The following is a 25,352-nucleotide window of genomic DNA, read 5'->3' on the forward strand; positions in this document are numbered from 1 at the left end:
ATTCATTTTATCAAGATGCACATATCATTATGGGCATGCCATGAACAGTTATTTTGTCAGGATTCATTAGTAATCTCCCCCTTCTGTCAGGAATATCACTGCATTCCTCTTGAACTTTCTTTAATTCTTGAGCCTTGACAACTACTCATAGTTTTCACAATCTGTTGTCCTTTAAAGTAATAAATGGCCCAAATTTTCCACACACTAATTAAAATTCCATTTCTCATGAATTTCTTAATCGAGTGCAAGTCATTATGTGCTTTGTTGATTCTTAAGTGCAAAGATAATTGCAATGGGCAGCATGAAAGTGGTTTGATTATTGCCTGTCGACTCTTGTGAATTCTAATAGGTCTAATTGCATAGCATCAATTCATCATCTCAGCATCACTTCTTTTTATTATTAGCTCTCTGAATTGTAATTTGCTCATAAAGAAGTGTTGTAGTATATCAGTGCTGACATGCTACCTGGCCTATTGTAATGTTCAGCCTTTGCCTAATGTTATTGAAAATAAAGGTTTATTATACAGTGCCCTTTCCCTGAAACTAATTTAAAAGCTTAGCTTCATGGACAATTTGGTATGTCTATGCTTGAATTTGCATCTGTGATACTTCTTGTAAATGACAGTCCAGACTATTCCCATTAATCAACAAGATAATATGTTTGCTCAGGGAAAAAAATATATGAAAGAAATCTGTTGCTGCTCACCAACTCATGCAAGATAAAGGTCTAAGACCAGTTTTGAAAACCAGAACATTATTGCTTGTAAAGCAGAAAAAGTACATTGAACATGTATAATGATCTTGCATATCAAGCCTTAACACAGTATGAGTGCAGAGGTAGAAGGAAAACAAGACACAACGAATCACCGTCTGATGCATTGATCTCGGATATTGTCAGGGTGCTGTTGGCAACTGCGGCCGATTCCCAGGAAAGCAGTAAGATAGAGAAACAGCAAGCTTTTTCAGTTCTTTTTATTAATACAATTTGCAGAGACGAATTCATCTACCCTGTCCCTGACATATATATATATATATATATATATATATATATATATATATATATATATAGGCATCAGCCATGGTAATACAGAGTTGAAACCAATGGCTTCATGCATGGAATGCTGCTCATACAAACAATCTTTTCCAGTCTCCTCACTTCCCACTGTGGTCCCCTACTCTGCCATCCCACGTAAGACCATTCATAGAGGGTTTACAAGACCTACTGAACTGCTGGGACTATGTCACAAGAGACAAATAGTTCTGCATTCACAATACATATTTACTTCAACAGAACCACAGGCAAAGTCACTATGTGATGCTATTTTTCTTTCAAAAAATGGAAGGCCTTACATGATAAATCCCAGGTTTAGATACAAAGATTAAATTCTGATATTGTGCCAGGTTTGCTCATCTCCAAACCATGCTTTAAAGATTAGTGTCGTGCTGCAGGCTCATGTGCTATCGCATCCCCCTCATGTATGGATTCCATCCTCCCTTTCCTGATTTTGTTTAACCAGAGTTTGCTGGGCGGGTGGATATGATAAATTATGATTAGGGTTAGCTAAGATTTGCCTTTAAACCAGGATTACACAACATGATTTGAAGTCAGCTCGCTAATCATGGTTTGGAAACATCTCTGGTTAGCCCTAACCATATGTCACAACAAACCATGGTAAGATCAAACAAGGAAAGTGAGGTGAGGGAATCCCAGCCCACACTCCCAAACTCTGAAACACTGGAGATTAGATAATTCAGTTTTACCAATCAGATAAGCCTTTCATATGGTGAAGAGTGAGTGAATCTTGCTTTCTTCCTTACCCACCATGCTCTTGAAGAAGTATGTGAGTCTCAGGAAGAGTGCCTTAGAATTTAGTGGCACTCCAGCTCCTGTGGATGAAAGGAAGTATTTGGACAGATTGATCTTGGATTGAAATCCCAGCTCAGCTAAAAACCTGTTGGGTGACTATGCATTAGCTGCTGCGGTTAAAATGGGAATTATAGAGACTTAGACTTGTCTCAGAGGGCTGTTGTAGGGATAAATGAGGTTCTGATTATACAGAATAGTGTGACATTAAAATTGCTGTATAAATGATAGATTATGATAGTTGCTGATAATAATCTAAAATAATGGTTGGACTTCTGGAGAAGGGTTCATTTCTCCAGTGCCTTACAGGTTCTGATAAATCCCTGCCTTTGAGAAATTAACTACTAAATATAGAATTCATTTATTTTCCTGTGGGATTTTTCGTAAGTATAAAGGACTACCACATCACTTTCTTACCGCTCTCCAGATTTTTCAGTGGAGCTTAGAAATGCATAAAGTAGAAGAAGCGAGTGACGACTTACAAGCAACACAGTCATTTCAGTGTGTGATAAGTTTTCTGGAAACAGATCTTTAGAAGAACAAGAGGCTGCACTTTTAAATATATAATGATATTTGGATAAAGGGAGGCTGTTATCAGTTGACTGTATTGCAACCACACTCTCTTGGGATAGTTTGGTGGGGTGGAAGGGAGGATTGTATGCGCCCGGGGAAATAGCAACGCAAAGGGTTTGGGGAACCTGTTCTCCAGATGTTGTATCACAACACCCATCATCTCTGATTATTAGCCCTGTTGTCTGTGGTTGATAGGGGTTGGAAGGCCTATCCAGGGGCTTACAGAACAAAGGTGGGATTTAGTAGAATTCATATATGAGGAAAGTCATAGGCACTGAAGAAAAAACTGGATGGGTTTTTCTCTTTCCCATTCCTATAACAGAAATTTACACTAGTGAATGAGGCAGAAGAAACCAGGAACTATGTAAGTGCTCTTCAGAAGCATCTGAGGTCCTGCACATATCTTAGAATCCTTCAGGTTTCTTGGAGTATTTTTCTAACACTTTTATGTAGTTTAAGGACCAGGTTGTCTGTGAAAGAGTTGAGATTAAGCAATGCTACACACATTAATTCAACTCAATTTCTCTGTATCAACTGAACTGTACATATTTTTAGTTTAGTGATGGCAAGTGAATCAACTGTATGTTTTAGTGTATCACTAAATGATACTTGGTATTCGGAAAAGTGATAGCATCTTAATTTTAAGGCAATATTTTACAGCACAAAAGCCCAACTTCCATTCTGTAAATCTTCCGGACTCAAGGTCATTTCACCTTATAAACAGAAACCATCACTCTGATGGCAATGGAAAACAGAAAATTAATCAATTTTATTTCTTTTTAAAAACCAGAAAATAAATTAGATGCAGGTGTCAGGGAGTAGTATACGCAGCTGAACCTAAATGTCTGTAGTGCACTAAAAATGCATGGTTTATGTGCAACAATGAGTGTCTTGGAAGCAGAATATTAGGAAAATTAGCATTCTGTATACCAAAGCAGTTCCTATGTTTAGCCAGCATAGTAACATTTAATATGTAAAAATATCAAAAGGTAATTCAATTTAACTCCCTGTTACCCTTTCTTTAAGTTAATATGGGTGGGCCTTGTTGCATGAATTGACTGATAAGATTAAGAAACTTAGCCCTTAGCAATCTCTCTTGTCATTTTATTTTGTTGTTATTCACATCAACATAGTGCTATAGCGCCTTCCTTAAAATTCATACCATTCATGCTATGATTGACAGGGTACAGCTTCATTATGCAGTTTGCTAGATGGACCAATTATGGCTATGAATACACAAATGGGGTGAATGAAAGGAACACGTAATTGATTCTCAGCTTGGTGTGTTAGTTCGTTAACCATTTTAATGCAGTGCACTCACTTCTAAAAAGCACCAAATGAGTGAAAGTTGTTTGTACTTTTCTGTTTGTTTGAAAATTCATTAATGCTAATACTTTTCCTGAATACTTGGGAAAGTGAAAAACAGAATATTTGTAAATTGCATCAGTGCCCTGCACATTCATTTTGTGTCAGACGTACACTTTTCAATTTATACTTATGTAAACAAAAGTCATTTTTTCCTCCATTGCTGCCATTCCCTTGTCTAGGGCATGTTCCTCCCCTTTGGTAGGAATCATTACCTTCTGTAAACATTTTTCAGAATTTGCTCCCAAAGATTTATTGACTGGTGTAAATAATGAAAAAGCCAAATGCAACAATTCTAATTTGCCTTAAACAACAACAACTCTTATGATGTAATTGATGAGGCAGAATACTATAGGCAGTTTCATTTTTCACAGGCCCTCAGGGGACTGCTTCCGAAAAGTTGATTATATCTGCAAATTGCATTAATTTCCACTGTTGTCTGAGCTGTGACATGAATGTTTTAAATATATGTCATACTCACAATATGGCTGAGGCCATGTGTGTCTCATTTATGCACAGTCAAAACGAAACAAGATATAAACATTTTCATGTATAGCCACTCATTTTGGCCTGCAAGCCAGTTTTAATCTGCAGCAGTTGGGTTTTTAAGGCTGTTCGGTTTCACAGAAAGCAACAAATGAAACAAAAGGACCCACATTTATTTCTCTTGGATGTAATCATATGTGAGTATTAATATCAGTTTTTGTCCCCGCAGTCCTCTTCCAGTGTCTCTGGGTAAATAAGTATATAAAGATGGGCCCATGCCCCCACAGCCTTACTCCGTTGACCAACTTTGGCTGAGATTGGTTAGAAGTTAGCCTTCTGTATGACCCCTGAAGTGTCACCCCTTTTTTGGCAAATGGGTGCCAAAGTCTTTAAAGAGGATTAAAGACTTCCTCTTTATGCCACATATGACCAAACTCTTCCTTGCTGTTCCTATATTCAGGCAGATGGATATCTTCTTCTTTGGCGATCACTCATAGCCAAGTATGATTGTCTTCCATAAACACAGTTTTAATAGGTTTAAATTCCTGCGTGTGGCACAGCTGTGCCATAGAGTGGCTGCAAAATAACACCCTCAGACGATGCTTCTGTGCGCCAGCCATGTTGGCACTCTCTTAGCAAAGCTGGGCAGCCAAGTGCTTATCACTGTCATAGTCTAGAAGGAAGGGACATCCTTCTGGAAGATAATTTCAGTCAGGGCCTGTAACTCCATTAGGTCAATAGCCTAAATATGAGCCAATGAAAAGTTCAGTCCACCTAGCAATGCCTGACCTTGGCTAGGAAGTCTAATCACAACCCACTAATGCTTTCTTGTGCAGGTGACGGCCATTTCATGCACAGGTTCTGTTCCTGACCCCAGTGCATGTTGGAGCACGTATCAGCATGCTCTGCCCCTTTTTACCCTGCCCCTGTTCTGCAACCCATTTCACTACCTTCTGGGTCCTAAAGGACTTGCACATTGAGCAGTTGCACGACAACTGGATGCACCTAAAATGGCTGCCACCTGTATCTGACAAATGACCGCGGTATTCATTCAAGGTAACCGTTCAGATTTACTGAGAACTAAGCTGTCTGCATCTTATCATTTGTATGATATTATATTCATATTTGTAAAATACAGCAATATTATATTCATAGCCATTCTTATTTTTTATGTATCGGGTCCTCCCTAACCAGAGGGCATGTGTTGCAGTGTGACCTGGCAACCAGACCCTGTGTTGTGGGTGGGAACGTTTGGATGTCCACAACACCCTATTGGAGGTCCCTTGATGCTGGGTGCAATCAGACCAATGGGATGCCAGCAAATTTGTATCGAGGGACCTCTATTTAAGCCCATGCACATGTCCCTGAGCTTTCTCTTTTGGGCCAGTGCATCGGAACACCACCCACCTCTCCCTATATTTAGGGCTTGCACGCATGACCTTGCTATGCCGTCGTGTCTTGTCTGTCATTGGGGCAGGGGCACGGCAGGAATTTTCCCCACTTGGCTGATTGTCTGGTGCCATTTGGGTTTCGCCTGCCATGTAGCAAATCGTCACAACTTGTAAGGTTGTGGATAGGCCTCTGGTTCAGGTGATAGGAGTGGCAGAGTGGTCTGGCTATCCCTATGTGATGGGTATTCTATTAAAGTATTCCTGGGGCTCTTGGTTGGTAAACCCTGAGAGGGGTTGTGCCCGGAGCCAGAGTCCAGGGGGGCATCTGGCTGGTGGACTGGTTTGACCCCGCCTTCTACTATGCCGGGTGTTTACCCAAGGCTGACCTATGGTGTGCCCTGGGTCAGCGCTGCCTGCAAGGGTGCAGGGAGCTAGTCGAACCAGAGCCTATGCAACCACTCACTTGATTGTATTCAATAAAGTTGTGGCCTAAATTCTGCCAAAAACCAAACCTAAAATTTGAGTATTGTCTGAATATATTTGGGGAAGGTTAAAGGGTCTACACATGCAATTGAACTACATGTTTAAAATACTTTACCTCTGACCTTTATTAGATTCTCTGTATTGCTTGATGACCCATTCTGCCCTACAGGCAAGTATGTGCAGAGGGTTAATTGAGAAGTGAATTGACTCACCTTTTTCTTCTCATATGTGATAATTGAGTGTGGCATTGTCTTTTCAGGTGTTTTCTGGCTTTTTCTTTCCCTCTGTATCTGTGTTTTATTTTTCTACATTTATATTTATTCTTATTTTTTTACACTCAACATTTTAATTGTATTTTATATGTGCTTATTTCAATAACTTTTTAAAAACAAACAAACCAACCTGTGCTAGTTTGTGAACTGCCACCAGGCAATGGAATATGATATTGAGCTGTAAAGCTAGTGTCCATATATCACAACTTATGTTGTTCTGCTGCTCTCTCAGATGTGATTTCCTCTTATCATGAATGCAATTGTCTGAATGGCTCAAATATTGGCATAATGGAAGTGGAGCATTTGATCTTATGGGGTGCAGTTTCGGCTGTTATGAATTCAGTATTTGTTCAGATTTGCTGGAAATACATTTTTCAAACTAAGATGAACAACTGGAGCCTACAGCATAGAGTTGCAGTGCAGCCTGTTCCTGTTCAGCTGCACTCTTTCAGTTGCACCTCCCAGTTTCTCATTCCCTCTTTTCAAGAATCAGCTAGCTTTCTATGATGGTTGAACATGTTTAGTCCACACCAGGCTGTTTTCAAACCTTTCCATTAGTGCCCCCCAATACTTCTGTCAATTTTGTTGTTTCTCCAATTTTGCTGATTCCTCCTTGTTTTATGTAGATGGTGCTGTTTGGGCAATGTAATGGCTGCTTACTGGGTAATTGGGTGGGTGTGTTTATTTGTTTCCTGGTCAATCTGGAATGTATATGCTAACCTTTCCTTCTAGGGCACTGTGTTCATTGTCTTGGCTGTGCTTCAATCATGGTTGCCATTTTCGGAGCCAGAAAGCATTTCCCCTCCAAACAGACTGGCCCTCTATGGAGGTTTTCCCTTCCCCATAGCAATAGTCTCAACATTGGGGATAAGGCATTGGGTGGAATCCTTCCAATCTAAAATCCTGCAGAAGGTGAAGAGGTGTGGCAAATGGGCCATAGAGCTTCCTTCATTGGCTTGGGAGGGTCATCCGTGTAAAGCTGTGGCTTGCAGAGGACCCATTAATTCTGGGCTTGACCGTGTCATGTGGCAGCCCTGCACTAAGGGGCTGTGAGGGATTTACACCCAGTGCCTAAGCCAGATCCAACCTACAACCTGGAATCAATAAAGTTGTGGCCAATTTTTAAATCCTAGAACATTGTCCTGTCCAGGTTGTTCACCTTCTTGGCTCAGGCCTTGCTTCCGGGGTGGGGTGGGGTGGGGTGTCCATTGTGAGTGGGTCTGCAACAACCCATACTCCAGAGAATCAGCTCACTATTCATTTCATAGGGCTTACTAGGCAATGCATTTTCCCCCAGCTTTGAGGATGTATTCTCCCTCCTTAGTATACAGAGTATAGAGAGTGTTTCAATGCTTGTTTACATTCCTTGCTGGCATTGTGATCCTCACAGGTTATCACAAATGGCAGCATGCAGACAGCAGGGGACATGAATACAAACAACAAATACGTGCCATGCTTGATGAACGTCTGAGCCCGCTGCTGTGTGCTGGGATTGTTCTTCCCATTAATTATGCTCTTCTCTCCAAATCAAGATCACTGCATTTTTTACTGCTTTATGTTGCACCGTGACATTAAAGGGGAAAGGGAACTGTAGGGTTTCCTTTTGTGTGCCTGTGTGTTCCTTTTGTGTATGAATAATTATGTTGTAGCTCCCTTTCCCATTTAGCCCAGCAATGAGGTCTTTGTAATTTACAGACTCCTTTACTTAGGGGAGTCAGTAGTTCTTGCTTTATCTGTTTCTCTGGAGCTAGTATGGCAAGAACTGTCCACAGCAAATGGTGAAACATACACTACTGCCTTATTTGTTCCTTGCTATAAAGATTGAATTTCTCTGGACCGTAATATCCCACTGCTAGATTTTCCAGGGTCTCCCAAGTTATTTTAGCCACAAATAACCATTGCGGTGAAGTAGTGTTAGATTTAGATCTGGCAGTCTTGGGTTCAAATCTCTGCTTCAACCACAAAACTTAAAAGGTGGCCTTGGATCAGTCACACTCAGTGTTGTCTACGGTGTGGTCTGTGTACTCTGTCTTGTGCTCTTTGGCAGAAGGATTGAATTAAAAATGTAATTAATATTATTTCTAATACACAATACATATTAATGATGTGTTTTCCTTAATTCTGCCTGGATGGGCACTTTGGAGCAAGGTACGCTTTGAGAAAAAAGGACTGTCTTGTAGAGCCAGCACTGTGCATTATTAAGATATATTTTCACCTGTCCAGTATGGTTTCTAATGAACATATTCATGCACCACCCTTAGAAACGCTTTTATGCCACATATATTACTCTTACCCCATTTTTAAAAGAATGTATTCTTAAAACACTTTTCATACAAGCACTATTATCTAGCATTTTGTTATTTCACAGTTCTTTTTTCTTTCTTCACTGGTGTTTGCAATTTTACCTAATTTGTTCTCATTGCCTAATTTTCACCTGTGTTTTAGTCACTTGCTAAGAGCTTTATTGGATGCCTTAGATGAAAGTAAAACTAATGCAGCTGCCTGAACTATTTTCCTTTCTCTTTCTTTCACTTGCTCTCTTTCTCCCTTCCTCTCCACTTTCAGTGCTATATTTATTAACCTTTAGCAACAATTTGCTTGTTTCACATGTACGGTGGAACAGTTTCTCTTCCCTTGCTAATTGCGTAACTCTTTGTGGGCATTTTTCATTTCTCTGTGTCAGTGTTCTGTAGAAAGTACTTAAACTTTTCAGGGTTTTAAAATTTGGCTTTAAAAGAGATGTTTGATGCAGCCTTTTCCTTTATAATTCAATGGGAGCCTGGGGAAGGACAGCCCCACACCTCTCTAGTCCAAGTTTGCCTTGCAGTGCATCCTAGGTGACTGCTGTTTCTGAAGAGCCCTGCCTGTGGCCCTGGCCTATTGTTCAGTGTATGGATCTCAGCTCTGTTCCAACTTGCTAATTTCCTTCTGCTTCTTTAATATGTGGATGAATGGCCTTGATTTTCTAAAGGTTACACTAGTCTCCATTGCTGTTTGGATTTTGGGCATATTTCCTGTCCCATTACAGCTCAACACTTGTCTCTAATTGCAAATCTCATCATTACAGTGGAGATTAAGGTTATGTGATGGTCACATGCCTGCACTCTCCAACTTTCTTTCTGGTGTTTGGCATATCAGAAATTCAAATAAAATAAAATAAAATGTTTTGCTCAGCTTAGCTTAGAATATGAACCTGGATGTATGTTAGAATCAGCTGTATTACTAGAGGAATTGCTCTCCAATGCGTGGCCCATATTGATGGTGCACTCACTGTCAAGGGCTGCTGGCCTGATTCTGATTGGAAAAACAATAAAACAGTTGTACCGATTCAAGGACAAATGCAGCAACCTGAACCAGCACACTTCCCATTGCTGCAGTCTGTTACATCAGTGCAAATGTTTAGTAATTAGTAGCCTTGTTTGCAGCTCTGAAGCCACCATGTAATGTGTGCATATTAATGGAGTGTTTGGACACTGTTAATTATGAATGATGTATTACTTTTGCTGGTCTAGTGCACCAATAAGATGTCAAGCTTGTCTGTTGCAGCACATTGTGGTGCTGAGTACTAAATGCTGATGAGAAGACCCTACTGCTGTAGCCTACTTGTATGGTATATTCAAGCATTTAGCAGATTGGTAAAACGAAGCCTCTCTGTGTTAGGCATTGAGGGGGGCTGTAACCATTTTAAAAAAAACAACATTTCACATGCATAGAAATTTGGTTTTACACAGTTCACTGAGCAAGCTGTTATGGTCAAATACTGTAAACAGCTGTAATGAAAGGGTTTCCAGACTGAAATGTGGAAAGAGGTATTTCTCCCTGTGCATTTCCATGTTTATTCCACCGGCAACTGTTCTGAGTTTATTATTGTGCTGCATAAAATACACATGGAATATAATGCTTAGCCTAGCTGAAGGGTAAAGTCTATGTCCCTGTTTTGATCACTAGTTGTCATTCTTGTCACCTGCCCAAGTGGTTAAGTGTCAACTTCAGATTTCGGTTTTTGGAAACAATTTTAACAGGCTTTGCTGTTAAGTAGTGTAGATGTATTAATGAAACCAAATAATGCAGTTTTGTTCCTATAACTAGAGGAAATAACTATGATTAAAAAGGAAAGGTTGATATTTCTCATTTTTTTGTGCTTCTCAGTGTGATTTTTACAGCAGTTAGAAAGTTTAGCTGTGTAAATCTGGTTTGTGCCAAGCACACAGAATTTACTGACAATATGAATTCCCTAGTGGGAGTTGCCCATTGGCAGTCAATTGAATCTTAACATTTGTTGATCTACAAAGAAAACTGAAGAATTTAAATGTGGTTTCAGTCTGGCAGGCTTGGGAGAGCCTAGGAATACTCTGTAATGGTAGGCAGTAAGTTTCAGTGGTAGCCATGTTGTAAAAATTGAAAGTGGTTGGGTATTTTTTTAAGGTTGAGAATAGTGAAAAATCATCTAAAATTAGGACTGCTGGTACACACTTGTAGAACAAGAGAGGGAGAGGAAGTATCCACTGAAAATATAGTTAATGATAATGGAATTGAAGACAAGAGAGGCTGTGGTTGGAAAGCATATTTGCTTTTGTAGGTATGTTTTAGGTCACCAGAGTCAGACCCAATCAAAATATTCCTCTGGCACCATGGCAGGCACAAAACATTCCTCCTTGTATACCCTTGGACTGGCTCCACATTGATTTGATGATAACACATGGAAAACTGCATTGTGTGAAATCTTAATTACCAATTTCACCTCTGGCATGTATGTTCTGATGGGAGACAGGGAAGCACCAATGTGATTAGGGCAAATCACACGTATCTAACAGTCTGAACTTTACCAAGGTAATGTGGAGCTGTGTTCTGGCAGGGGAGATGGAAAGCATTTTATAGGTGTCAGCCATGCCACAACAGTAGCATATCAACTGGGCACAGGAAAGTTAGGGAAGCAGAGAAGAGTATCAGGATTTGCACATGTAAAAGCCAGTCAGTACAAGTAAGGTCCAGATACAGTGGAACCTTGGTTTATGAACACCTCGGTTTATGAATTTTTGGTTTACGAACGCCGCGGACCCATCTGGAACGGATTAATTCACTTTCCATTACTTTCAGTGCTTCAGTTTATGAACAGACTTCCGGAACCAATTACACCCATGCTTCGGGTTAAGTACGCTTCTGTGGACCCGTCTGGAACGGATTAATCCACTTTTCATTACTTTCAATGGGAAAGTTCGCTTCAGTTTATGAACGCTTCAGTTCAGTTCACTTCTGGAACCAGTTGTGTTCATAAACCGAGGTACCACTGTAATGAAATAGAAAGTTGATTATTATGCCATAGCTTAAATGTTTTAGTAAGTACTGTCTGCTAATTTGGGGACATAAAAAAGACAGCCTGCATTGTTCCTGAGTTCTGTTTTAACTTCAATGTTCCTGAGTTAAATGTTAGCTTTATAGCTATCGTTTATTTGTTTTCTATGCTGTATCAGTGTCTTCTGCCTTAGCTCTATAGATTTAGAAGTTCATCTTTTGACATTTTGTATGCTCCTATTAAGGATCTGATAACATTAACTTGATTTTTTAATTGTTCTTGCAGATGTCATTCATACTGTGGGCCCTATAGCACGAGGACATATTAGTGATAGCCATAAGGAAGACTTGGCAAATTGCTATAAGTCCTCCCTGAAATTGGCCAAAGAGAACCTCATCAGATCTATTGTAAGTACTTTACAATATTTATCATTTGTTGTTTGTCTTCGGGAATGATGCATTGACAGCCTTCCACAAATCATGAAAACAGTTAATATTAGCTATAAGTGGCATTGTAGGAATTAATGCAAGAATATTGCATGTAAAATAAATAAGAAAAGCCATGACATTCAACACACTGCCCTGCTAAAAATCCAGACCTAAACATAATATACTGCTGAAATCTTGGGTTCATTAACTCTTTATTTAAAAATCCTACGCAAGCATGTTCTTTTCTATTCATATGCCAAGCGTCCCTACTTGCTCTTGTGATTTCTAGCTAGTTCTGTTTGGTACTATCCCTGTTTTTGTGTAAACCACTACATTATCCCGTTGTTGTTTGTATTAACTACCACAAGCTATTGTGATGGACATTAACATACTGGTAATATGTCTTTAAAGATTCTTTCTTTCTTTCTACAAATATATAAATTGTATTTAAAACAAAGATAAAACAACTACCCATACACACAATCAGAGAATCAACTCCGACCTCTGGATTTCATTATTAATGGCAATTGTTTTCTTCAGGCTCCAAACCAGTGTTTTATATAAAACCATTCCTCTTACTACACTAAGGCTACAATTCTGTATACTTGAGAGGGAGTAAATCCTACTGGTTCAATAGGGCTTACATCTGAGCAAACATATATTGGATTGCACTGTTTGTTCACACATGATTCCAGATAAGAGGATTATATGTAATTATTCTGATCAATGAACTTTTTCTGTATATATATTTTATATTGAGGGCACCAGCTGTAATATTATTTTTTATGTGGATGCTAACAGCAGCCCATCGCCAGCTTCTGATGAATGTTTTTGACAAGCAGGTTATTCTTGGATAGTGACACAATGTTCACCTGTTGCACAGATTTTGCATTTGGTAACCTACAATGATGCACACATTTTCAGTATATTTCTCTTGTAAGCTTGCATGTGACCCAGCACCTCCTCAGTGTTAATGAGCAGACTTGGTTTTTGCAGAAACACCAAACAGAAAAGCCCTCACCATTCTCTATCATGACCATGTTGCAGTGGATACCCAAGCTTTTCTACACTGACTTCCTCAGTTTCCAGAGTGGTTTAACAATCAATCCCTCTTCATGGGGCACTCTGAGAATTGTAGCTCTGTGAGGGGCACTAGAGGCTTCCTAACAACTCCCCAAATTCTTAACAAACTACAGCTCCCAGAATTCTTTGGGGGGAAGCCATGAATGCTTAAAGTGATATGGTAGTGCTTTACATGCCTGGTCTGAATGTGGCCAAGCTCAGTCCCCTGCTTGATTCAGAGAATCCAAAGTTTGAACATCCCTGACGGTTGGTGATTCAGCCTCTCCAGTAGAACAGAACCCATCACACCCCCACACCACCGGAGCAGTTGGTTATACAGTTGAACATCCCCTACAGTTAAGGAGATTCTTCTAATGTTCAGCTGAAATCTACTCTCTCATTAGTTCTATTCCCACCCTTTAGAACAGCAGAGCTTTGACCTCTTCCATGTGACATGCCTTCAGGTATTAGAGGAGTGCTATTATACTCAGTCTTCTCCAGGTTAACTATGACCTGTCCCTTCAACCTTTCTCATAGCATTTGTTTTACATATCCCTGACCATCTTTGTAACAATTTGTGCACATCATCCTTCTTAAAAATGCAGTACCCACAACTCGAGAGGGTGCTCCCTTTAGCTTCCCTGCTGTCCACTACATAGAAAGGTCATAGCTTAGCTGTACAGCTGAAACTTTGCATGCAAAAGATTCCATGTTCAATTCCCAGCATCTCTGGGTAGGGCAGGGGAGAGAGTTGTTGCATATGGACAACAGCATAGACAATGGCAAGATACTGGTTTGACTCAGTACAAAGGCAGCTTCCCATGTTCCACTAATAGTGAGGAAAAATGGGTAATGGATACAGGTGCATGTGTACAAGTGTACAGAACATGCTAAAGGACCAGGGATCAGGTCAACGGCAACCTTGCCACTAGGCTGAGTAAGGCAGCTGATTTGGAGGGGTCATGAAAAGGCATCAAATAGTTATTTAAATATACTATTATTGTAATTTTACTGCCAGGATGTGGGAGAGGCTCTTTTTTAATTATCATCTTAGGTGCCAAAATATGTTGGCTGGCCTTGGTTTTCTATAAGTTGGCTTCTTGGGGGCACTATTTGCCTAAGGTAGCAAAATACCATTGATTGACCCTCAGGTCTTCTCCCCTCCTGCTCATTAGATGGCATCCTCTTTAAGTAGCAGCTTCATTCTTTTGGTCTGTTGCATCCAGGGTTTGCACCTACAGGGGTTTGTGCACCTGTCCAGAAGAGAAACCAGAAGGGGAAATTAGAGAGCTCTGATTTAAAAGACTTCTTTTATATTTGCTGTAACTGTGTTTATATTGCCCTAAGTTTACTTTTTACTTTGTGAACTGAGAGATAGCTTTGGAAAGAAGAGTAGTTTATGAATCTTTAAATGATAAATTGCCTAGTTGGCCATCCGTCTGAATCCATTCAATGAAGGAGCAATACCAGCTGGCAAAACAAATTCATCTGATATTTGCGAGCAACCTCCAAGGACTAGGTGGAAATCTGCCATGTAACTGAGGCAATAACTTTACTTGAGAAGACAACATTTTGAATATGTTCACTGCTATTATGGATATGTTCACTGGCCTATTGCGTTTAGCATGGCTTTAGAATTCATTGAGTGAGTGAGATATTATCTGCTCTCTCTCTCTCTCTCTCTCTCTCTCTCTCTCTCTCTCTCGGAAGCCTACACTTCTGCTGTACTTGACGAAGTTCATATGGTCCCCTGAACCAGGGCTAATATAGAGAAACTTCTTAGTACATCAAGGCTTTCTTTCCTGTATTCCTCCTTTCAGCCCCTGCATGTGGTTGACGGGTGTTCAAGCCGATCTGTCAACTGAAGCCTGAGATATTGTTAAACTGAAAATTTGAGAAGTATGCAGACAACAAGGGCTGAACATGAAACAAAAAGGATTATCTAAAATTCACAATGAAAATAGAATATAAAGTTAGCATTGTCTCTCTTTCATCCACAAGGCAAGCATTTGTCAAGACTGTTATGAAAATAGAAAAGTTTTATACACAGAAAATAACTGAGCTGTGAAAAACTGTCAGTCTTTTGTACAATATACGGTGTTAAAAAAATATCTAAACCTGGTCTTCACCATATTGAATGCAGTGATTTGTAACTCAGCATCTTGGGTTCCTCTGGACCATAAGGAGAGAAATTTAAGCACATGCCTAACTCAGTTGTTAGAGAATGAGACTCTTAATCTCAGGGTTGTGGGTTTGAGCCCCACATTGGGTAAAAGACTAGGGACCTCGTGGTGCCTTCCAACTCTATGATTCTATGAGGACAAGTGACCGCTTCCTGAAAAACGATTTCCCCCAATGCATGCAAGTCAGATGCAAGTTACACATGCAGGTCAAAATGTGTTCTTCTATAAACCACTCTCTCTCTCTTACAAGCCTAATTAGAGATCTAAAATTTCCGTTGTGCTGGCTGGGTTGGATGGGTTTTGTAGGGCACAAGGTTTGCCAAGGATGTGTTGTATGGCTAAGGACTTTACCCATGTCTCACATTACATATAAATAGATCTTGACATTAAGGAGAGAGCAGGAAAAACAGGATACCTATGTTCTTCCTTCACCATCATCAACAAAGAAGGAATGATAGCTACAACCACTTAATAGCTGCTGACAGTGTAACTGATAGGGGTTTAGGTTGGTTTCCTTTTTTGTTTGTGTAAAGATAATTTCTAATGTGTTCTGGGTTCCTGCTGATAGTTTCTACCTTAATGTTCATGAGAACACTAGCTTGAAATTTTAATATTTGTACTGAGCATTGTATGATCTCCCTGTGATGCTTTGCAGTTATTAAGCCAGCTGAAAATGGGGTGGCGTATGGTGACAGGGTCCTTCACTATATTGGTTTGCCACCTCAATTGTTCGCCACTCAAATGAGTCTGCATTCTTACATTTTAATTCCCTTGTAGTCTAGAATTACATTATGGAACTGTCAAGTAAATTATAAAGTAAAGCTGAGAACGTTGCCATAGTAATGAGTTTCTAATCTAAAAAGCCTACAAGTTGGCTTTATTCTGTCACCTGACTTTTTTTGATGGAAACTTCCATCCGTCCTTCTTGAGATTCATTTTGAAGGGAGCTGCTCAGCTTCATATTCACCAGCTCTTGGGAGTATTTGCATGGAGATATGTTAGATCTTTATCCATATTCTCATTTATCTTGCATTCTAAAATATTTATCTTGCAGCCCGATCCCCATTTATTTGGAAATTCCAGTGAGCCCCATAAGACCCACTTGCTGTTAGGTTGATTCAGAATTGCAGTCCTAATTTCTCAGTCTTCCCATAAATATTTGTTGGGGGGGGGGGCATTTCTGATATCAGCAAGATGTGAGGTTTTAGCAGTGATGACAGTTGTAATTATCACTGCTGCAATATGTTTATATCTGATGACACTTGTAGCAGCTGGTACAATAATATCCAGGTTTAGTTGGGGTTTTGGGGGGGTAGGAATTGTGATGAGCAAAATAATATTAGAACTGTAGCAGTGGAGTTGAGGTTCCTGACAGTGAGTTTTCTTTGATGTCTTGAGATGGAATATTTATGAGGGTTCTAAAAAGATAGACAATAACAACAGGTCTTTCCTATTATGTTTGTACAGAAAACTTTTATTACCATAATTCCCAGTTGTGCACTCTTACATTCTCTAGATATGAAAACAGAATTATAAAGCCCCATTGTTTGTGATACAAGCTGGTTGGTATCCAATCCTCCATTGAGGAGGTAGTGGGGAGTCTTTTGGGACTTTACATTTAGTTCAGTGGAAGCAACTTATGGCACCTCTTTGCTGGCATAACATTATGCTATCCCTAAGAGTGAGGTGGAGATCTGAGGGCCACAACCCTAATAATCCAATTTTTGGCTCTTGGTCCATGTAGTTGCACCAGTTTCATGGTTCCACTAGGATAAATGTGGTGCTGTCACGAAGAGTTGGACATGACTAAATGACTAAACAACAACAACAACAACAACAACAACAACAACATAATGGCATAGATCCCTGACACTGGCATGTCTATGGAATCTACTAGATGGGATTTTGCATTAGTAATAGTGCAACAAATTGGACTATAAAACCATGATCTGCATTGCAAAAAAAGTTCATGCTGCTACATAAGAAGCACGGGCTTTGAGTCAGTCTACTCAGGTATATTCTAATGCCTTATGTTGCCATAGACTCCCATTGTAGCCAAGAGAGCTCTCAAATCTTTCGAACAAGCCAGTGAATGTTCAGCTGATGCTTTGCTCAGTAAACAAATGTCTGCTACTTACATGGGATCATACACCTTCCTTCAAAATAACCTCTTTTAGTCACATGTCAGTCTGAGCATTCCATATGTTCACTCTCTGTCTGGGTCTTCAAAGCACATTGCATGAGACATAAGCAACCTCCCAAGCCTCAGTGTTTTAACATATATTAAGCCAGTGGTTTTCAGCCAGTGTGCCATGGCACCCTGGGATGCCTTGAATGATGGTGAGGGGTGCCAAGGGCAACACTGGCCTCTGTTCCTCTTTCTCCCCCTCCCTCCTCTGATGCCCTCTTGCATCTCTGCCTCCCAAAGACTTGCCAAGCTGATTATTGCAGCACCCCTGGCTATAAGCTCCGCAGGCAAATGGTACCTCTGGGAGGCACCTCTTTTTTGTTTGTTGGGGGGCAGCTCAGAGACCAGGGACGGCAGCAGCAGCTGCCCGGAAGACTCCCAAGGAGGGGGAGAGGAAAGGAGGCTGAGGAACACTCCATAAGGGAGCGTGTTCGAAAAAGGATGAGAGGCTGCCAGCTCTGCAGGCAAGGGGTGACATAACTGGGCTTCTGAGCCCCACAGGGGAGCCACAGAAAGAATGTAGTTGGTTAAGGGAGCCATGGACTCAAAAAGGTTGAAAACCTCTGTGTTAAGCTATGCATTTCCTAACTCTATTGGACCAAAAGTGAGTGTTTTGAACTTCATTAAAATACCTTTTTGAAATTACTTCACTCTCCCCACAGGACATCTAGTGCACTTTTGTATTTTGCAAGTTGCAAACTGTAAACAAAAGTGGTTTTTATTTAAATACCCCAAAGAGAAATAGTTTAGAAAAGCACCCACAAGTAAAGCTTTGTCTTAACATATGACTGGAGCCTCCAGGAAATGTGAAACTGGGCAGGAGTTATATTACTAGTATAACAGGGAGAGAGAAACTTGCAGATCATACTGTGTACATGTAAGCGCAGCAAGACTGGAATGTACTTACATTGCTTATTTATTTCATTTTGAAAACCCATTGAGTACTGTAAGTATATATTCCCTTTAAAATACTTTGACATGTTGACAAAAAATAGGCACTGTGCTTTCTTAGTTACCTTTTTTTATTAAAAAAACCTGCCACTATATATTAGGATGACATATCTTTTCAAATAATGCTTTCATGAACCGTAAGAAAAGAATATTGTCTTTCACACCCAAGGAGAAGAGATCTCAGAGCATCCACTGCATGGCAAGTTGTCTTTAGAGGAGAGAACATCTGAACATTAGTTGCATCTTTGTGAACATCTCTTTATTTAAACATCAACAGGCTGAGAAAGAAAGAATAGGAATTTACAGGCCTAAATAAACTTTCAGCTCTATGCCTATAAGCTAAATAACCCTTCCTGTTCTTAAATGAAGAATTCTCTGTATTCTGTCACTTGTTGCTGTTCTGTAATATACCAGTTAGGGTTCTTGGGGACTAATGGTTGTGTTCTCTTGCACAGCAGCTCATTTGAAACCTCTGAACTTTAAGAGGGCAAAAAAAAAAAAAAGAACCCACAGGAAGTTTGACCTACTAAGCATACTCTGAAAGGAGAAGATGTATTGTTTACTCAGAGATTATTATTATTTTATTATTGTGTGTTCTGGAAAGAGCACAAGCGGCCAAAAGAGTTATACGAGATGGAATGATTGCTGTCTTGGAAAGATGGATCCCTCTTTTTAGCAAATACTGTAACTCAATTCAAAAGGAAGAACATTATATTGGGAGGGGGAAGAATGTGTAGCTTTCACTCCCTGATATTACTTGGCCAATTCTCATAAAATTACTGGTGATTACTTGGGCCATACCGTATATTGCAGCCAAATTAAGTAAAAATGAATCAACTTTGACACAAGCTTCTTTGAAGAAGGGGAAAGAAACTCAAAACATCCTAAGAACAGTTCTCTGTGGCCCTCACAGTGTCTGATAATTCTTTCATGTTCTGCTATTAATCATTACATTAAAAAACCCCAAAAAATGTAATCATATGGACCTCTTTCAAGGTCCCTGAGATATTTTGTCTTGTTGTGATCTGAGAGGAAAAAGCTTTTGCTTGTTGATTTTCCACAACCATACATTTCATTGTGTTGGCTGTTTCAAAATGTCATTTTTTTATATATTCATAGTTTGGGTTTCCCCCTTAACTCGCTGGCCTCTATAGAATTGCCTTATATATAGTAAGATATGACTGCACCCTGTTTCATTTCTGCACATTTAAGTACTAGTTTATTGTGATGGGGATTTCACACTTCCATTATAGGCAACTTCTAGTGCACAATTTTTAAACTAGATCTGCTCTCTAGAAGAGAGCTGAAGGCCAAATAGACCCCCTGTACTTTCCTGAAGAATTCTTTTATATGCTTTGCAAAATTGAATTCTATGGGATATAAAAAAAGAGGAGCGAGAAGAGAAGAGGAGGAGTTTGGATTTGATATCCTGCTTTATCACTACTGGAAGGACTCTCAAAGCAGCTAACATTCTCCTTTCCCTTCCTCCCCCACAACAAACACTCTGTTAGGTGAGTGGGGCTGAAAGACTTCAAAGAAGTATGACTAGCCCAAGGTCACCCAGCAGCTGCATGTGGAGGAGCAGAGACGCGAACCCGGTTCCCCAGATTACGAGTCTACCGCTCTTAACCACTACACCACACTGGTTTATGTCTTGATGAGTGGAACTGATCAGAATATCACAATGTGATTTCCTCTCAATGCCACTTGGATTCTTCAGGTTGCATTAAAATAGCCTGGTTTAGGTGTCCCCCCCGGACGTTTTTTACACAGAACTCACATGAACTCAGTTCTGGCACCTCTCAGATGGTGCCATTGCCCTTATAGAAGAACAAGGGAGGTGTTCATGGTGAGTTCTGGCACCTCTTTTTCTAGAAAAATAGCACTGGGTCCCTCTGTGATAATACATGAAATTGTCCCCTTTAAGTGAACATTTTTATCCAATCTTGTATCTGTGTAAGAATAAAAAAATGCACAATTTCATACATAATAAATACAGTTATAACCATTTTTTTACAAAATGACTTGCATCTGTAAAAACAGTAAGAACCAATTTCATCTGTAAAGAGGATTTCAATTCCTAATATTTTTTATTGTGAAAAAGGTATTTTATAGGAAATAATTCATAAATGGAATTAAGGAAATATACTGCTGCTTCATTCAGTGTTGGACAGTTGAGAGGCTGGGCGGAAGAATGGGTTTTTCTTATTGAAGGGTTCTCTCTCTCCCTCAAAATTTTTCCTGTTCTGGCTTGCAGCTAATTAAGCAAGATTATGATTTTTTATTATTATTATTTATGGGCATGACTTACCTTGAAAGTTAGGAAAATTGCTATATAATATAAGTGCATGCACACACCCACACACCATTTTTTTTAGCTAAACTGAAAATTAGGGGGCAGGATTGTCTTATAATGTCATATTGGTGACCGCCTCTCACTTTTGAGTCCATTCCTCACACAACTGTTTATATTTCCATAAAGCAAAGAAACTCACACAGTTCTATAATTGGAAATGCTTGCATGAATTAAAAAACAAAAACAAAACAAAACAGAAAATGCTGGGAAACATCATCTCCTGATTTTATATATATATATATTATACAACACTAATTTCAATAGTGATTGCATTGAGTGTGTGTATTTGAATTTGGTCAAAAAGTGAGCCACAGTTCTACATGCTAGATTTCTTTACACAAGTTAAAATGTTGTCTGAGTGGACACCTGAGCATGTTAAGCATTGTATGGCCCAGAAAAACTGCCACACTTGTTATCATCTACCTTCACCCTGATAATGACCCCCCAAAGATGTGTCTGACATTTTAAAGCAATTAGATTTCTCTAGCTTTGAGGTTACTCTAACTCATTAATTAGAGCCCTCTTTGAATCTGGCTGCTAGACTAATTTATTCCACCTAGTTAATAAACCTCATCAGTAGCTAAAAGCAAAATATGAATATTTGATAGTGTGGAGAAACTAAACAGTTATGAGTCTCAGTGCAGTCAGTAGGTTTAAGTGTGCATAAATGAGCTCAGGATTTCAATTTAAGCAAAGGCTTGGCATCAACACCTGGCATGCCTGGAGAACTGTTGGAGCCCCAGTCCTCTGGCAGGGGCTTCTGCTGTTATCTGCCCTGCCTGGTGCCTTGCAAGCTCCCAGTACTACACTGCCATTTTTATTCCCTATAGTGCTCTGAAAAGATGCTACAGAAGGGGCATTGTGAGAAATTAAAATGTCAACTCCAAGACCTCCAATAGAAGTAACCGAGTGCAAACTGCAGCACTACTGCTGTTATTTGCTGCTGCTGTCACATAAGACGGGGTCCACCTCCAAGTGTCTGAGATTTCTGGTGAGGGTGGTGATTGAGTGCCACTTTGGCTGGGAAATGCAGGATTCTCACGGGACTGGGAAGTGTTCTACTTCAGTAAACAGAGAAGGTCTTGTGTCTGAAGGCTCCAGACTGATGACCACTGATCTGGGTGCTAGGAGGAGTTTCTGGTGAGATCTAGTGATCACTGGTGTACTCTTGGTATTGATGGAATTCCTGGGATCTGCTTCATTTGGGAAACTCATTATATCCCTCACACTCCAGTAGTGGATTAGGGAACCTGTAGTGTGCAATGGGTGGCTGACTCATGACATTGTTCTATCAGGCAGCCTCCTCTGGCAATCTGAGTAAGCTACTCAAATCAGTAGCAAACTGCAGAGAGAACTGTAGAGCTGCTGTCTGTATGAGTTAGTGCTCTCTTTTTTGGGGAGACATACTGTGTTTCCTAACCAAATGCCAAACGCTGTGCAATATAGAAAAGCTGCACCATTTCGAGAAACTGCCTCCAGTCTGTTCTTAACATCTGTGTTGAACATCTGAGAGTAATGAATCTTTCTAACTGTGAGGTTACTCCGTGGTGCCAAAGATGGTAGAGAGCCTTAAACTAAATTGTCAAAAGGCCAGTTTTTTCCATAAGCAGAGAAATTTGTTAGATTTTACAAGGAGGAAACCACAACATATAATCAGCTAAGCTTTCCCATATTTCTATCCATGGGGAAGATGATAGATCTTATTAGGATTATGATGGTGTTGGTGTTATTAGTAATTTTGATGTTATTAGTAATTTTTATATAAATTTCTAGAGTACTCTCGGTATTCAGGGTGCTTTATAATCCTTATCTCATTTATCCCTGCTATCCCTTGCTACAAATAATCCCTATGAAGTCCTCCTTTAAGCATTATCCTTTGCTACAGTGTAGTTCAACATTTTGAGATCGCAGTGCCCTTTGAGAGCTGCTGAATAAGGCTTGAAGAAAATTATGAAAGAAATGAGAAATCTCTTAACAAGTCTTTCTGTCTCTAGAGAGCAAGCCATAGCAGTTTTGTGTTTCTGAGCCCTGCCAATTTTATGGATGAAAAGATCAGAGTGGGGTTGGCTGAGTAGAACCACACAAGATTATACTAAGGGTTTTCTTCTAAATGGAATCAATGTCACACCTTCCGCACTAGAGCTTACATAACATATGAACACATGGAAGATGTATCCCTGTACAGTTTGCAGAATTATATTTCCCCCACCATTTAATTGCAGTGAATCAAGATCTTTGGCAGTGTTAGTTGACTTCCTGTGGTCAGCATAAGGTTGTCGGGGTGCTTCTCTCTCTAATTTTGTATGATGCCACACTCCATGGCAGCCATTTTCTGACTGTTGCCCTCCCAGCACGCTCTCAAAATTCAGAATGTGCCCACTAGTCCATAAGGGTTAAAAAGCCACGATATGGTAGTCCTGCAAGCTAATTTGTTGTTGTTGTTGTTTAGCCGTTTAGTCGTGTCCGGCTCTTCATGACCCCATGGACCAGAGCATGCCAGGCACTCCTGTCTTCCACTGCCTCCCACAGCTTGGTCAAACTCATGTTGGTAGCTTTGAGAACACTGTCCAACCACCTCGTCCTCTGTCACCCCCTTCTCCTTGTGCCCTCAATCTTTCCCAACATCAGGGTCTTTTCTGGGGAGTCTTCTCTTCTCATGAGGTGGCCAAAGTATTGAAGCCTCAGCTTCAGGATCTGTCCTTCCAGTGAGCACTCCTGAATATGAGGAAGGGAGAAATAATGAGATGAGAAAAATGGTTGGTGATATACAATCTGCCTGGGAAATTCAAAGCCTTTCCCACAAATTCCTGAACATGGGCTCAGCTATAAGCAAGTGAGAAGATCCACATTCAGCAGAATTGCTCCTATGTTCATTTAGCCAAAAATTGCTGTTAGACTTCAGGTCCATAATAGGACCATTGTGTTGTTTACTACCTGCATGTGTGTGCAATCATTAAAGGAAAGATTTAGAAACAAAATAGCTGGAAGCTCTTCACTTGAGTATTCATCTCTCAGCCTTCCATCAAAAAATGTGTTGATGGCATGCATCGTGAAACAGAAACAACTCTGGTCATTAAGAGGACTTCACTCCACAGTTCTGAAACTGTTTTTTTTTAGCCTTATCTCAATGTCTTTTGTTATGGGGAAGGTTTATATTTCCTCAAAGTTAAAAGGCAGTGGATCAAGATTAAGTGCTCCTCTTAGTTCAATGATTAGTAAACAATAGCAGCACTATTAATAGTCAGTCTAAAGGTCTTTTCATCAAGAAACAAAATGGGAGTGTGCTGGCAAAAGTCATTACTCTTAAAAAGGTTTTCATACAGTTGTCTTTAAATTTTCCCTTCACATCCTCACATTTACATCTAGTAAATCACATTTTGTTTCAATAATTGTATATATGGGTATTTTCATAGGCATTATCATTATTGGAAAATACATTTTTGAAATGCTTTGTATTATTTTTTGATATATCAGCTTTGTGTTTTAAAGACAGAGATAAAGAGTGCTGCCACCACAACTCCTGTTCTTAGATTTCCGTTTTTGTTGTTGGACAGATACTACCTTAAACTTAATTTCTCTCACTGTTGCCCATCACATTTCCCTTCCACCTATTATACTCCTTTGCACGCTGTGTATTGATTCTTCCTTGTCTACTATGTGATATAAAGGTAAAGGGACCCCTGACCATTAGGTCCAGTTGCGGACGACTCTGGGGTTGTTGCGGCCATCTCGCTTTACTGGCCAAGGAAGCCGGCATTTGTCCGCAGACAGTTTTTCCGGGTCATGTGGCCAGCATGACTAAGGCGTTTCTGGTGAACCAGAGCAGTGCACGGAAACACCATTTACCTTCCCGACGGAGCGGTACCTATTTATCTACTTCCACTTTGATTTGCTTTCGAACTGCAGGAGCAGGGACCGAGCAATGGGAGCTCACCCAGTCGTGGGGATTCGAACCACAGACCTTCTGATCGGCAAGCCCTAGGCTCTGTGGTTTAGACCACAGCGCCACCCGTGTCACTATGTGATATAGTCCTAGTTATATCTCAGGTGGCAAGCCTATGTCTCCTGTACCACTAAAGGTGGAGACTCACAAGATTGAACGTTCTACCAACAATTCCCTCCACATAGAAAGCTAGCTTTTACACAAAGAGGGCCTAATCTAGCTTTCTCTCTGACATTGCAGTTTTCCTCTCTCTCTCTCTCTCTCTCTCTCTCTCTCTCTCTCTCTCTCTCTCTCTCTCTCTCTCTCTCTGTGTGTGTGTGTCTGTCTGTCTGTCTGTCTGTCTGTCTGTCTGTCTCTCTCTGTGTGTGGCATTAAGTCATATGAGACCCACATGTGTTGGTCACCTCAATGGCAACTAGACCAAGCTATGGAAGTGGGGTGCAAGAATGTTATGCTGCTATTTTCCCCTTCTAGTTTTATTTTCTTATGGCCATTCTATTTTTAATGCATTTTT

The 25,352-nt window shown here is 40.1% G+C and overlaps 1 protein-coding gene across 2 annotated transcripts in view; it reads left to right on the top strand.

Moving 5' to 3' along the window:
- The window catches only part of MACROD2 (mono-ADP ribosylhydrolase 2), an 898,190-nt gene that overhangs the window by 454,415 nt on the left and 418,423 nt on the right, over positions 1 to 25,352 (top strand). For both annotated transcript variants that reach the window (XM_035110056.2, XM_035110055.2), the window contains exon 6: positions 12,013 to 12,134. In XM_035110056.2, the coding sequence (XP_034965947.2) occupies positions 12,013 to 12,134 (122 nt within the window). The remainder of the gene's footprint in view (positions 1 to 12,012; positions 12,135 to 25,352) is intronic.

This window comes from Zootoca vivipara, chromosome 3 (genome assembly GCF_963506605.1).
Source record: "Zootoca vivipara chromosome 3, rZooViv1.1, whole genome shotgun sequence".
Lineage (NCBI taxonomy): Eukaryota > Metazoa > Chordata > Lepidosauria > Squamata > Lacertidae > Zootoca > Zootoca vivipara.